A 15,883-nucleotide genomic window follows, 5' to 3' on the forward strand; every position below is an offset into this window, starting at 1 on the left:
CAGCACAGAGATAATATACAACTCCTCACAGAAATCCAACATATAGGAAAAGAAGCCCATAATCTAGGGCTGTCAATCACCCTAAATTGTATACCAAGTCACATTGACAAAGATGGTAATGAGAAGGCAGACTCACTAGCAAAAACTGCCACTGCTCTACCTGTTGTACAGGTTCAAATACCTCCAAGTTTCTCACAGATTAAGGAGCAAATCAAGAAGAAAATACTCCCAACTATCATAGTCGCCACAGAGCCAAAGTAGCGGAAGGAAGATCCACTGTGATGTGGTACGAACAAGCCACTGGATACTACTCTTTCAAGCTTGACAAAAAGTTATCCAGAGACAATGCAGTAGCCATACACAGACTAAGACTTGGTTACAAGTGCTACTGGGAGGCAATAAACCCGGTAGTTAAAGAGTGTCATGTCTGTGGAACAGAAGTAGAGGCGCCACTATTGCACTATTTACTGGAATGTGAAGCTGCTGAAGCCCTGCGTATCAAACTCAACATTAATCCAACGACAGCAGCTGCATTTGATGCACATTCCACAAGCATTACAATGATTAGAAAAGCGGTTAAAGAATGGGACTCACTAGTTAACATTCTGCACCTACATCCGTCACCAAGATAATGTTATTAAAACAAGACTAAAACAGAAGCGAATAAGAAGCAGCATAAAATGTGGAAACCCCACCTCCATTTAATACTTTGACCCAAATATCAGAGTAACAAGGTTATCGCGAATAACCGAACTCAATTATGGGCTCACCATAGCCCGTTCTACATGGACATTTCGTTCTGAATAGATAAATCTAAAACAACAACAGCAACAGCAGCCTCGCTCCCTTACATTATGGGCTATTGACGCCCATGCCATCTCTTGGGTGACTTTATCATTATCAATCAATCAATCTCGCTCCCATCACAATTGAGTTGATAATATTCCAGGACCGAAACGTCGTCGTCTCTACATCTTTGGTGTGTGGTTAAGTCATCATATCGTCAGTCACGTTATTGTGACTCATCGTCTGCTTATGGAGGGGCATGTTATTCATATACTTTCCCTACGGGCCATTTAGCCACGAACTTTTGTTATGAAGGTAAAATGGTTTCCTTCCCATTCTTGTACATTCGTAGGTAAGAACGCTCTTCACACAAGGAGGGTGGGATTACCCTGCAAGTGTGTATGGCGTTACAGCTGCTCTCTGGTCACTTTTGCTACGCTTTTCTCTTGTCCGTGGTGCTGGCTTTTCTGCCAGCAACACGGAGCCTTCAGGAACCTGGAGAAAGGAACCCTTACATTATTACAAACAAGCCACATGAAATCAACTCTCTTGTTTACAACCCCGGCGTGCAGCTCCATCTCAGAAAAGCACAAAAAATAAAACTGGATCAAGTTCAGATATATGGAACCAGGTTCGTTCATGAACTGATTGGGCTGAACAACAGCGAGAGAATAATGAAGAGGGAGATTCTTGTATCGAAAAGTAGGAAAAACATAACACCAAATCTAATACCAGAAGCACACACTTATTTCCAGGATAACATGTGCGGCAAATGCCAAAGTGACCAACGTCCAACGTCCGTGCAACATTCAGGAATTTGGACAATGGGGCCCTTTCGGGTCGTTTGTTTAATGTGAGACTCAAGTTTGATTGTGCATCACTATTGTGGGTTCCTTATCTGATAAGTACAATATAAAACTAGAAAATCTGCGAAGACATGCAACAATACTTGTTCTTTATCTGAGAGGCCCAAGTATAGGGAAGGACAACTGGGCCTCCACGACACATGAGAAAGAGAAACAGGAAAAATATAATAATGACATAAGAAATTAGTGGACATGACGACATGAGTCTTAAGGTAATCGACAAAGTACAAAAAAAAATGTTTGAAGTGAGAAACACCAGTGCGAGGGGCAGTTAGCGGGTACAAAGTAGTCATATATATGTAAGGACGAACTGTGTACGTAGCAGTTTTAAACATTATAAATACGAGATAACATGATTATTATACAACAAAACAAATGTTCCTAAAGTTTGCCAATGGAGCCGTCGCCCGTCACCTATAAACTCCTATAGATAGTCACATGTAAATAGACACATACAACCTGAACCCCACAATCTTCCTCACCATGTAGCAGTGTCCTTCGACCGTTTGCACGGGGATGAAATCAAATAAGGAGGCAATCCACGTGCCCCTTTGAAATACCAAAATATTTAGAACGTCAGAGTAGGAGAGAGAGGTCATTAGATCAAGGTGTCCTCTATAGAGGCTTCCTCTCCTGCAGGCAGTCAGTGCGATTGTTCCGTAAATGGTCAATTAGCACTTCGCTTAACTACCTCCTTTAAAGTCGAAGTGGGAGAAATGCCTCTAACGATTCAATTTACGTTTCGCCTCCTAAATATTTTGTTTCGGAAAATAAAGCGCTGTATTGTGTAGTGTGCGCGATGTAGATGGAGCGGGGGGGCAGGGAGACTGGGGACCTAGCGAGATAGACGGAGAGAAGGGAGAGTTGAGATAGGGAGAGGAGAAGAGAGACTGGGAGAAGGGATTGGAGAGAGTAAAAGGAGGGTATCAGAGACGGGAGCCCATCCCTTCCCCAAAGTTTTCAAGAAGTACAAGGATTTCTAAGAACATGTCAGGAATATAAAGACGATTAAAACACCAGGAATTACTTGGAAGGTAAACACGACCAGCATCTCGACTCCATCATCATGGCAACATCTTCTTGTTGCCATGACCGACTCTCACAGGCGTTACCATGACATTATATATCTGTGACACACATAAGGTCATCTGATGTGTACATCATTACACACACACACACACACACACACACACACACACACACACACACACACACACACACACACACACACACACACACACACACACACACCCACACACACACACACACACACACACACACACACACAGTCCTAACAATGTCCCCAGGCAATTTACAACCTGCCAGTTTGTGGTTTTCTTATGCTGAATTCAATTTCAGTGTTCCCTTGGTGAGTCCATTTGCTCTCTCTCGCGCTTCTCCTCATTATAGTTCCTGGCATCTGGGGTCACAAAATGTGTGTGAGTTTCGAGTGGACAGTGATGTGATTGTATGGAAGTAGTGCTTCTGGGTTTTGTGAGGCCAGCGGTGTGATTCGGGGAACGAATTGAGTGTTTCGTGAGATCAGTGGTGAGATTCAGAGCACGAACTAAAGCAATGGGTTCATTTGGTCCCGAGAGATACTGGTGGTGAACTGCCACCCTTCTCTCCCTCCTCATTCTTATCGTTATTTTTCTTTTTCCCCTTCTCATTTTTATCGTAATTTTCCTTTTACTCCTCTTCTTATCCTCCTCATCCTCCACCTCTTCCTTCTCCTGCTCCTTCTCCACCTGCTTCTACAGCTAATAATGCTGCAGTTACTTCTATAAGCGGTACTGCTGATGCTGAAGCTGTTCTCGCTGTTGTAGTTATTACTGCTACTAAAACTATTGTAGATGCTGCTGCGACTGCAGCTTTTGCTGCTACAGATTTTGTTGATACGGCTTCTGTTTGAAGTTCCATTTCACAACATGTGCATTTGACACTGTTGGTGATGCTCACGCTTCTCTTCGGACTTCTACTAGTGGAACTGGTGATCCTCGCATCCTTTGTGTCAGTTATCCTCTCCCTCTCTTTCTGCCTCTTTCTCAACAACGGTAGTTCCTTAAGGGTCACCAGTGGGGATCACTTAGGGTGACTAGTTTACACTTTTCTCTTATGAACTTTGAGTATACTAAGAAAATGCTATTACGGTAGATTTTACCTCGATCTTCTTTGTCTCTGAGATCATTTAGAAAGGTTTTTCTATAGCTATATGTGGGCCCTTTTCAGGCAAGGAAACAACAATTGGTATGAATTATATATATAGAGCAATACAATTCGTTTTAAATTAAAGAAATTTTTTTGAGCAATGTATGGAACAGATTAAATTTGGGACGGAACGTGTAGGAAGGATCAGTAAGGAACTCACGTCTACTTGCTAATATCTCCTGGCGAGGGACACAGTTATAACAGAATCCGAGGCTTAACAGCCAACTTTTCCAATGGGAACAGATAAAAACAAACATGGCTGCCTACAACGCTTTAATTAGAGCCCGCGCTCTGGGCTTCCGCGGCTTCTAATTACACGACAAGACGAAGCTCTCAATTTACAGTTGGCTTTATCTTTACGTTTATTGAAAGCTAAGATTGTTCCAGACTATCTTGGATATATGCAATCCAGTGACTGTGAAAATACAATAAGGGACTGTCCAATGGGTAATATAAATGTGTTTCAGACGCCGGTTACAGGTCACCGTTATCATAACCCTGAGTGTTGAAACTGCCCTATTCCGCCCTTTGTTGATCTCCCGGTCTGTGACTGGTCCCTGTAACTGCTTGTTGAGTAGCTTGTGCAAGGGTCCCTGTAACTGCTTGTTGAGAAGCTTGTGCAGGGGTCGTTGGTGCTGCTTGTTGAGAAGCTTGTGCAAGGGTCCCTGTAACTGCTTGTTGAGAAGCTTGTGCAGGGGTCGTTGGTGCTGCTTGTTGAGAAGCTTGTGCAAGGGTCCCTGTAACTGCTTGTTGAGAAGCTTGTGCAGGGGTCGTTGGTGCTGCTTGTTGAGAAGCTTGTGCAAGGGTCCCTGTAACTGCTTGTTGAGAAGCTTGTGCAAGGGTCCCTGTAACTGCATGTTGAGTAGCTTGTGCAAGGGTCCCTGTAACTGCTTGTTGAGTAGCTTGTGCAGGGGTCGTTGGTGCTGCTTGTTGAGAAGCTTGTGCAAGGGTCCCTGTAACTGCTTGTTGAGTAGCTTGTGCAAGGGTCCCTGTAACTGCTTGTTGAGTAGCTTGTGCAAGGGTCCCTGTAACTGCTTGTTGAGTAGCTTGTGCAAGGGTCCCTGTAACTGCTTGTTGAGAAGCTTGTGCAGGGGTCGTTGGTGCTGCTTGTTGAGAAGCTTGTGCAAGGGTCCCTGTAACTGCTTGTTGAGTAGCTTGTGCAAGGGTCCCTGTAACTGCTTGTTGAGAAGCTTGTGCAGGGGTCGTTGGTGCCGCTTGTTGAGAAGCTTGTGCAAGGGTCCCTGTAACTGCTTGTTGAGGAACTTGTGCAAGGGTCCCTGTAACTGCTTGTTGAGGGATCTTTATGGGAGCACAAAGCGTCCACCAGACTGTGCGACACAGTGGTTGCCAGGATCAGGTTGGGCTACCGTTACCTGTGGCAGGTGGCTGCAGGTGACGGATCCCCTAATCCTGAGCACTCCAGATGCAAACTCTGTGAGCAGGAACTGAGACTTGATCTCACACACTACATCACCGAATGCCCAGTTATCAGATCATTCAGACCCATTGGCATAAGGTACATGGAACTTTGCAATTACTTTATTAACTCTCGAGTTATTGAGGATATCCTCATAATGCACCCAGAGTTCGTCAGTGCAGATTACTAATCACATGTCTCTGAATAGCTAACCATCCTGTGTGATGGAAATTATTAGAATCACATAGCTAGTTTTTTGGCGCACTCTGTACTCCCCATCATATAGTCTAGGGTAACTGCACAAATTCAGATGTACCAAAATGTGTTAATAAAAAATACCTAGCTTATATTCTCTTTATATCTCATTCTCCCTCTGTATTTATCTCTATCTTTCTCCCCTCTGTCTGTCTTTCCTTCCTGTCTGTCTTTATGTCTCGTCTTTCATCTCTTTATCTTCTTTTTATCTCTTTTTCTATCTCTCACTTTCTCCCACTAGCTCTCTATCTCAATTGTGTTGTCTTCTCTTATCCTGGCTCTCCTCCCCTGATACTGCCTGGAATTAACCTGCTCTCCACGTCTCGGATTTTCCAGCACAAGATGGACATTGTCCTCGAAATTAAAATGACTCCCTCGCTCCTCTCTCTCGGTGCAATTTCGGAATTGTCCTATAATTTGATCAAGGCGCTGACTGAAGGTGGCGCTCCCAGTTCGATTCTTTGTATTTGTGACCAGAGATTGGTGCATTCATGTTTTCTGACTGCTTCGCCCCTCTGTCTTTCTGTCAGTTTTTTCAGTCTGACTTTTTGTCAATCAATCCATTGTTCAATTTTAATTATGATAAGTCTATTTTTGTATCTGTTTTCCTAAAATATTTCCTCATATTCTCTCCGTTACTATTTTGGACTGTTTCGTAACTGACTTTATCAATGCATACATCATATGCAGGCAGACAGGTAGCTAGCTAACCTGGCAAATAGTAAGCTTGATACTTAGAGAATCCGCTTGGCGTCTACTCGTTAATTATCCGTACTTCGCTGTGTCTATATATATTAAATTACAAACTCGGCTACCTACATCAATACGTATCAAACGAGCCATCTATTCATCAACCCATTTATTCACCATAATCAAACCACTCATCATAGACAACGACGTTGCGGTCCTTTGTGAACTATCATCATATCTTCAGCTACGTTATCGTGACTCATCGTCTTCATTCTTCAATTCATCTATAAAGTTCCACTAAATAATTGCAGCTAAACCCATCAATCTATTAACTTTATCGCTCTATTGAAGTAATTAGTCCAATGGTCATGCGTTTTCTTGCTCTGTCCACCACAAACTCTCTCAAAATGGCATCTCCCACCCCATAATGGCATCTCCCACCCCATAATGGTAGCTCCCACCCCATAATGGTATCTCCCACCCCATAATGGTAGCTCCCACCCCATAATGGTAGCTCCCACCCCATAATGGTATCTCCCACCCCATAATGGTATCTCCCATCCCATAATGGTAGCTCCCACCCCATAATGGTATCTCCCACCCCATAATGGTAGCTCCCACCCCATAATGGTAGCTCCCACCCCATAATGGTATCTCCCACCCCATAATGGTATCTCCCATCCCATAATGGTAGCTCCCACCCCATAATTGCATCTCACACCCCATAATGGTATCTCCCACCCCATAATGGTATCTCACACCCCATAATGGTCTCTCCCACCCCATAATGGTATCTCCCACCCCATAATGGTATGTCCCACCCCATAACGGTATCTCCCACCCCATATCTCCCAACCCATAATGGTCTCTCCCACTCCATAATGGTCGTGGGTTTCATCGTCACCAGTGAGGCGGGTTGTCTCTCCTTCCTAGTAAGCTCCTCTGGGGGAGGAATGGACCTCTTCCTAAAAGAGAAGTGTTTCTCAGGAGTCATTGCATCTAAACCTTCTGGGCTCCCCGTTGATATCTTTTAACCATTCCAGGAATTGCATGCCAAGTCGAAAACTGGAATTAAGATTTTTCCAGGTTTAGTCGCTATCTGGAAATCAGGGCCTTCCTGATTAAGCTTCGACCTGAAATTTAAGTCGTAATTAATTAAATTGGCAGCAGGAATTCGTCATTCTGGATAAGGTCTTAAATTGGAACTGAATTGCATCATGGTTAAGCCTCAACCAGGTATTCATGGTCTCTACATTAATTCTTAAATCGGAATTTAATCTCGTTTCATAGAAATGTTTTTAAAGCATTCGATATTGTCGAAGAATATAATAGAATTTATTAAGACCTCCATAAAAGTTTTAACTTCGTTCCACATGAGCTATGACATTGGAAGATTAAATCCTGTGGCATCGGAGGCAACATTTGAAATTTGATAAAGGAATGGCTGGAAGATAGGAAACAAAAGAGGTAAGCATTTTTGTTATTACATCTGACTGTGGGACCCTAAGTGAAGAGTGTTCTCTTCAGGGTCCTTCTCTGTGGCTCATAACATATATTACCTATTTACATTATGGTTTGAAAGGGTAAATAATAAATCTGTAAGTGAAGCAAAAAACCGTATTGTTAAGTCAAAATAAAATTTTAAACACCTTCAAAACGACTGGGGACAAGCTGAAGATGTGGACTAAATAGTGGCAGATAAAAATTTAACTTCTGCCATTTGCAAATTTATTTGCTTTGTTAAACAATTCGACGCAACCTGTTTTGAGTTGCGTCGAATAATATATATATATATATATATATATATATATATATATATATATATTAGTATATTTTGGTAGCAGTCTTTCCTGTAGACATACATTATTAAATATGACCGAAAAAGTAAGATTAATAATTCTAACACAAATTTTCTCAATATTTCTTATATTTCTTTTCAATGTTGATGGTAATTGAAAAATCAATTCTCCAAAATTCATTTTTATTTCTAGTCTGACGCGACACTTGAACGCGTTTCGTAATAACTTATTACATTTTCAAAGACTTTTAGTTTACACACACACAACTATAACCTGCAAACACTAAACAGAGTTCTTACTATGCTATGATTTAAACAGCTTTCATTTTATTGTATACCCTCATTTTGGGTGAGGTGATATGTTACAACATGTTATAAACTGCTGTAGCAGCATTGACATTGAGGAGATATACATATATCAGAAAGAAAGGGGAAACTATGCACTGTATTAACATTTGTATAGAACTCTGAGCAAGAGAAAATATTAGACAAATTTAGATTTACAACAAAAATGGTGGGAATATTGTCTAGGAACACCATTGAGGGAAAACAATTAGTAAAACTGTAAATTGGTCTTGACAGGGTCGGGATTGAAAACAATAAGAAGTGGAACTTAGGAGCTGTATTTGGGTTTTGATTGATGAACAAAGTATTCTCATATATCCATGGATTACAATTCGGAATCTTTACTAAATATATCAAAACTTTAAATCACTTAAATTAAATCACTGTGCATCATTTACGCAACAAAAAATCAAGTCTATTGAGATTCTCAATAGCAGACACTTAAGTCCTTTGAGATTCTCGAAAGATTTCAAGTCCTTGTAGATTTCCGAAAAGCCAAATTTCATGTCTTTGAAGATTCCCAAGAACCTAAATTATAGTCCATTGAGAGTTTCAAAAGCCAAAAATCAAGTCCAGTGAGAATTCCGAGAATCGAAATTGATGTCCTTTCGGATCAGAGCACCAAGTTAGAATACAAATCATTAAAGGTTCCCCTTGGAGCGGTAACCGCCCAACGCTACAAAATAGATTGGGCTCTTGCTGTAAGGATGAATAAAAAGCTTACAGTTACTGAGCCGGTGCTGAAAGCCGCTTTCGTCGCCTCATATCGAGCTATCAGCTGCCGAGGCCGTCTGCAGCCCGTGGAGGAATTCCCAGATGGCTGATATCAGGTATTGCGGATAAACGGCGTGAGTTACCAGCTCGTAAAACCAGGAGGAGGGAAAGGGAGCCTGGCAGCTCCCACTGTGTGTGTGTGCGCGCGCGCGTGTGAGTGTATTTACTATTTGTATTTACTATTTTTGCTTGCAGAATCGAGCTATTAGCTCTTGAACCCCACCTTTCTAACCAATTAATTTTTCCTCTCATATGTCTGTCAGCCTCCACTACATTACTTCCTAATGCATTCCATTTGTGTACTACTCTGACACTGAAAAATTCTTTCTAACGTCTCTATGGCTCATTTGGGCACTCAATTTCCACCTGTGTCCCATAGTGCGTGTGCCCCTTGTCTTAAATAGTGTATCCTTATCTACCCTATCAGTTACTCTGAGAATCAGGTTCCGTCTAACTCTTCTGTCTCCCAGTGACGTGAGGTTTAGTCACTCCTCGTAGCTCATACCCCTCAGTTCGGGTACTAGTCTGGTGGCAAACCTTTGAACCTTTTCTAGTTTAGTCTTATGTTTGACTAGATATGGACTCAATGCTGGAGCCACATACTCCAGGATTGGTCTGACATATGTGGTATATAATGTTCTGAAAGATTCCTTACACAGGTTTCTAAAGGCTATTCTTATGTTAGCCAACCTGGCATATGCCGCTGATGTTATCCTCTTGATATGAGCTTCAGGGGACATGTCTGGTGTAATATCAACCCCCAGGTCTTTCTCTCTCTCTGACTCTTGAAGTATTTCATCTCCCAAATGGTATCCTGTATATTGTCTCCTGCTCCTTACACCTATCTTCATTGCATTACATTTGCTTGGGTTAAATTCTAACAACCATATGTTCGACGAATCCTGCAGCTTGTCTAGGTCTTCTTAAAGCCTCAAGCTGTCCTTCTCTGTTTTAATCCTTCTCATAATTTTAGCATCGTCAGCAAACATTGAGAGGAATGAGTCGATACCCTCTGGGAGATCATTTATGTATATCAGAAACAGGATACATCCGAGTACAGAGCCCTGTGGGACTCCACTGGTGACTTCACGCCAATCTGAGGTCTCACCCTTCCCTATAATTCTCTGCTTCCTAATGCTTAGGTACTCCCTTATCCACTGGAGCGCCCTACCACTTACTCCTGCCTGTTTCTCCAGCTTATGCATCAGCCGTTTATTGGGGTACTGTGTCAAAGGCTTTTCGACATTCCAAAAAAATGTAGTCCGCCCATCCTTCTCTTTCTTGTTTAATCTTTGTCACCTGATCGTAGAATTCTATTAATCCTGTAAGGCAAGATTTACCCTCCCTGAACCCATGTTGATGGGTTGTCACGAATTCCCTTCTCTCCAGATGTGTTACTAGGTTTTTTCTCACGATTTTCACCATCACCTAGCATGGTATACAAGTTAAGCACACTGGCCTGTAGTTCAGTGGCGCTTGTTTGTAACCTTTTTTGTAAATTGGGACTACATTAGCCGCCTTCCATATTTCTGGTAGGTCTCCAGTGACCGACTGTACACTGTGGAGAGTGGCAAGCAAAGTGCCTCTGCACACTCTTTCAATATATTTACATATTTACTTTTATATTGACATATATACCTCTAGTTTCAAGCAGAGAATGCGTATATAACTAACACGAAGGACTCCTCTTTACGAGATTCACCAGCTATAATCTTTGGTTTACGTTCCAAAATCTTAAAATCGATTCCAGTGTTGTGTAGTAGAGAAAAATTGAGTTATATCAAGTTTACGTAAAGCTACGAGTGGTCGACAGTACACTTAGATAACGGACCAAACTTACGAAGGTTTTTCTTCTTAGAGTAGCTACCTGAATACCGCCGTAGCCGCCACGAAGGCGCTAAGAAGGAAAACATTCGTAGCTAAGAAGAAAAACATTCGTAAGTAGCTTCGTGAATCTGTTCCCAGAGATCAGCCACAGCGACTCCTCTGGTTGACCAAGGCAGGAAACTTTAGTCTCTTGCAGGTATCATGCTGCCACCACTAGATGGCGTTGTCCATTAAGTGGGGGTTTAGGGAGAATACTCACAGATAGCGTTGACGTCGCTACTCCACTCTCCGACGATGTAGTCGGGTTCGTAACAGTGTATGTGTGTGTAGGGGGCATACTAATGAATGCAAACGCTTACATATCATTCCCTCGTTCAGACCTATCATGCCTTTATCACCTCTCCTTTACCGTAATTTTAATTCTTCATTTCTTCTCATTTTTCTGGTATACCTCTTGTTAATTGCTCAAATTTTCTTCCAACATTGTCCAAATTGAATATTTTTCTCTTCCTTGTCGTCTGATTCTTCTCCTCTTCAATCTTACCCTATTTATTTCCTATTATATTTTCTAATCGTTCTTCTCCTCATTACGTGTATATTTTGTATTTTATTCTGTTTCTATTTGTTCTCTTCCACTATCTTCTCTTTAATCCCCTGCCACTATTCCCAGCAAGTCTATTGTCTCTTCCACTTAGTGAGTAATTCCTCCACAATCCTTCTTCTTATCCACCCCTCCTCCTCCACCACAACACCTCCTCCACCACAACACCTCTTCCACCACCCACAACACCACCTCCACCACCCACAACACCTCCACCACCACCCAGAACAGCTCCACCTCCCACAACACCTCCGCCACCCACAACACTTCCCTCACCACCCACAACACCTCCACCACCCACAACAGCACCACCACCACCCACAACACCTCCACCACCACCCACAACACCTCCACCACCACCCACAACTCCTCCTCCATCACCCACAACACCTCCACCACAACCCACAACACCTCCCCCACTACCCACAACACCTCCTCCACCACCCACAACACCTCCACCACCACCCACAACTCCTCCTCCATCACCCACAACACCTCCTCCACCACCCACAACACCTCCTCCACCACCCACAACACCACCACCACCCACAACACCACCACCACCCACAACACCTCCACCACCCACAACACCTCCACCACCACCCACAACACCACCACCACCCACAACACCTCCACCACCCACAACACCTCCACCACCCACAACACCTCCACCACCACCCACAACACCTCCTCCACCACCCACAACACCTCCACCACCCACAACACCTCCACCACCCACAACACCTCCACCACCCACAACACCTCCACCACCCACAACACCTCCACCACCCACAACACCACCACCACCCACAACACCTCCACCACCACCTACAACACCACCAGCACCCACAACATCTCCACCACCCACAACACCTCCACCACCCACAACACCACCACCACCCACAACACCTCCACCACCCACAACACCTCCACCACCCACAACACCACCACCACCCACACCACCACCACCACCACCCACAACACCACCACCACCCACAACACAACCAGCACCCACAACATCACCACCCACAACACCTCCACCACCCACAACACCACCACCACCCACAACACAACCAGCACCCACAACATCACCACCCACAACACCTCCACCACCCACAACACCACCACCACCCACAACACAACCAGCACCCACAACATCACCACCCACAACACCTCCACCACCCACAACACCACCACCACCCACAACACCTCCACCACCCACAACACCTCCACCACCCACAACACCACCACCACCCACACCACCCACAACACCACCACCCACAACACCTCCACCACCCACAACACCTCCACCACCCACAACACCTCCACCACCCACAACACCACCACCACCCACACCACCACCACCACCCACAACACCACCACCCACAACACCTCCACCACCCACAACACCTCCACCACCCACAACACCTCCACCACCCACAACACCTCCACCACCACCCACAACACCACCACCACCCACAACACCACCACCACCCACAACACCTCCACCCACACCACCACCACCACCCACAACACCTCCACCACCCACAACACCACCACCACCACCCACAACACCTCCACCACCCACAACACCACCAACCACAACACCACCACCCACAACACCACCACCACCCACAACACCACCACCACCCACAACACCTCCACCACCACCCACAACACCTCCACCACCCACAACACCACCACCTCTCACATGCTGGTGAGAGTAACATTCTCTAAGGACTTACAGGTGCTCTCCATTCCCCAACTTTTACTCTATCTGTGTCACTTACATTCCCGCTCTTCCTCTTTATCTCAGACACCTCGTTATCCTCAGAATTATCCTCTTCCTACTGTTCCTTACTGCACCCTTGTTCTTTCTCCTCCACCACTGCAACCTCTCGTCAAAATGGACTCGTTCTCTCTTCTACTTTCTACTCCGTTTGTGTTGGTCTCGGCAGCATTCCTCATCCGTGCTCCCTCTGCCTCCTCTGTACATGTAGGCTGTCTCCTCTACCTTTGTTTGCTGCCCATCCTTCTCCTTCTTATCGTTTTGTATTGCTCATCCTCCTCCTCCTTCTTCTAGTCTTCCTTCTCCTTCTGCTGGTCACTATCGTCGACTTATTAACACGGTGGCCGAAGACTGAAGCCGCAGCGAGCGGGGCCGTGTTGTGAGCGCTGAACGTACCCATACTGCTTGATGACCTGCTCCTGATCGTCCATTTCTCTCTATCAGAATCCGCAACGGAGACTCAGCAGGATGGATTGGCCTGAGAGAGAGAGAGAGAGAGAGAGAGAGAGAGAGAGAGAGAGAGAGAGAGAGAGAGAGAGAGAGAGAGAGAGAGAGAGAGAGAGAGAAAAGAGGTGAAGACTGAGAACAATTTTCTTAGCTCTAACACGACGCTATGTTATCATTCACCCTTGCCTTATGCACCGAGAAGCTGTGTCGTCCGCCCTACAGGTGCCGTCGTGTCGCCAATATTCGCTGTCTTTACATACTTCTCGCTTGTCCTTGCCGTCCAAACTTTACTGGCTTGATGTTTGCGCCAGGAGGCATTACCTGACATTCTTACACTAGTCCACAGCTGACCCCCTGTGCGGCTCATCCACCCCTCACTGCTCTTCCTGTTCATTCCAGCCATCATGTTAAGTATTCCTGCCATCCACCGCAGCCGCCCGTGCCTGCCAACCTCCCCACCTGACCATGCTTGACATCCACCCCTTAACTCATGTCTTTCATCCATTCCCGACTTCCACTTCTCTTTCCATTCTCTATACCTGATATTCACCGATACATATTTTATAATTGATTATGTCAGGATTTTTGTCTCCACAATTGCTGTTACATCATAATTTATGCTCTCAGTCATTTCTTTTTCATAGGCATATTATATTCTATCTTGATTGGTGTCAATTAATACGTGACTTCTATTATTCTTAACTCTTCAGGACAATTTCAACTAACTCTCAAATTTTTAACTACTCTTCACTTCACAAAAAAACTACAAATCACGAAATTAATATGCTATAGAATTAATGTGAATATTAACGTTTATCAACACATTCACTCTCTCTCTCTCTCTCTCTCTCTCTCTCTCTCTCTCTCTCTCTCTCTCTCTCTATCTATCTATCTTTCTCTCTCTCTCTCTCTCTCTCTCTCTCTCTCTCTCTCTCTCTCTCTCTCTCTCTCTCTCTCTCTCTCTCTCTCTCTCTCTCTCTCTCTCTCTCTCTCTCTCTCTCTCTCTCTCTCTCTTTCATTTATGTCTTAAATTGCCTGATAGACTCTGTAGTGTATATGAGCTTCATTCCGGAGACACTTGAATAAGAAAGGAAAAAATCTCAAACATTTGAACCCAAACAACCCTCGACCCTACTCGTTAACCCGAAGACCACACACACACACACACAACATGTGCCCCCTCTCAGGCACCAGGACCGAGCACACACCGCCCCTCTCCGTTCCTCCAACTCTCTTGGAAATGCATAAACATCGACTGGATCTTCGACTGCGGCCACGAGAGGACATTCACCACATAAGATGACAAGCGTTCCCGTAAACAGGAACCTTCGTGGCCAACAGCTGGGGTGTTTTTGTCCTCCTCAGTCTGGTTCATAAAATATAAGACCCTCCCCCATCCAACGTTCAGCAGAGCGCAGACACGTTAACCTCTCATGAATCGTGGACTAACTTCTTTCGGGTGACTGTGACGTATATTTATGTATATATTATATTCCATCTACGTGAGATGAAGGATTTCACTTAATATCTCATTAATTAAATAAGATCTTACAGGCGATAAAAGGAGAGAAAAATGTAAAAATGTTATTTCTTGCAGCAGGGGCACTTAAATAGACTTTTCAGATATCAATAATTCAGGAATCTACAATTTTTCTAGTTATTATAAATGTTATTCTTAAGTTATAACCTTTGATTATAGAACATCATATGCAATAAACTTATTGCCAACAAAATTTATTAACACTAATTATTGACTTACGACAGACTTCATATATATGTTTTCAAGGTTATTGTTCTGTTTCCTCCAAGGATTACCACAGGACTAGAAACCTGCTTCTTATTCTTATAGTTTCTAAAACTAATACTTGAGGTGAAACATTGTGTTGCTCGGGTGACAGCCACACAGCTTCGGTTCACCACCTTTCCTACTCTTCACTACCTTCCTTACCCATCACCACTTCATTACCCATCATCACCAACCTTACCCATCACCACCATCCTTACTCTTCACTACCTTCCTTACACTTCACTACCTACCCTACCCCTCACCACCTTCCCTACCCCTCACCACCTTCCCTAC

At 44.1% G+C, this 15,883-nt stretch overlaps 1 protein-coding gene across 1 annotated transcript in view; it reads right to left on the reverse strand.

Annotated features, from left to right (window-relative positions):
- Positions 1–4,376: 4,376 nt before the first annotated feature.
- The window catches only part of LOC138355987 (streptococcal hemagglutinin-like), a 36,208-nt gene continuing 24,701 nt past the window's right edge, over positions 4,377–15,883 (reverse strand). Inside the window, exon 4 of the mRNA XM_069311533.1 lies at positions 4,377–5,159. Within this exon, the coding sequence (XP_069167634.1) occupies positions 4,377–5,159 (783 nt within the window). The remainder of the gene's footprint in view (positions 5,160–15,883) is intronic.

The sequence above is a fragment of the Procambarus clarkii genome, chromosome 70 (genome assembly GCF_040958095.1).
Source record: "Procambarus clarkii isolate CNS0578487 chromosome 70, FALCON_Pclarkii_2.0, whole genome shotgun sequence".
Lineage (NCBI taxonomy): Eukaryota > Metazoa > Arthropoda > Malacostraca > Decapoda > Cambaridae > Procambarus > Procambarus clarkii.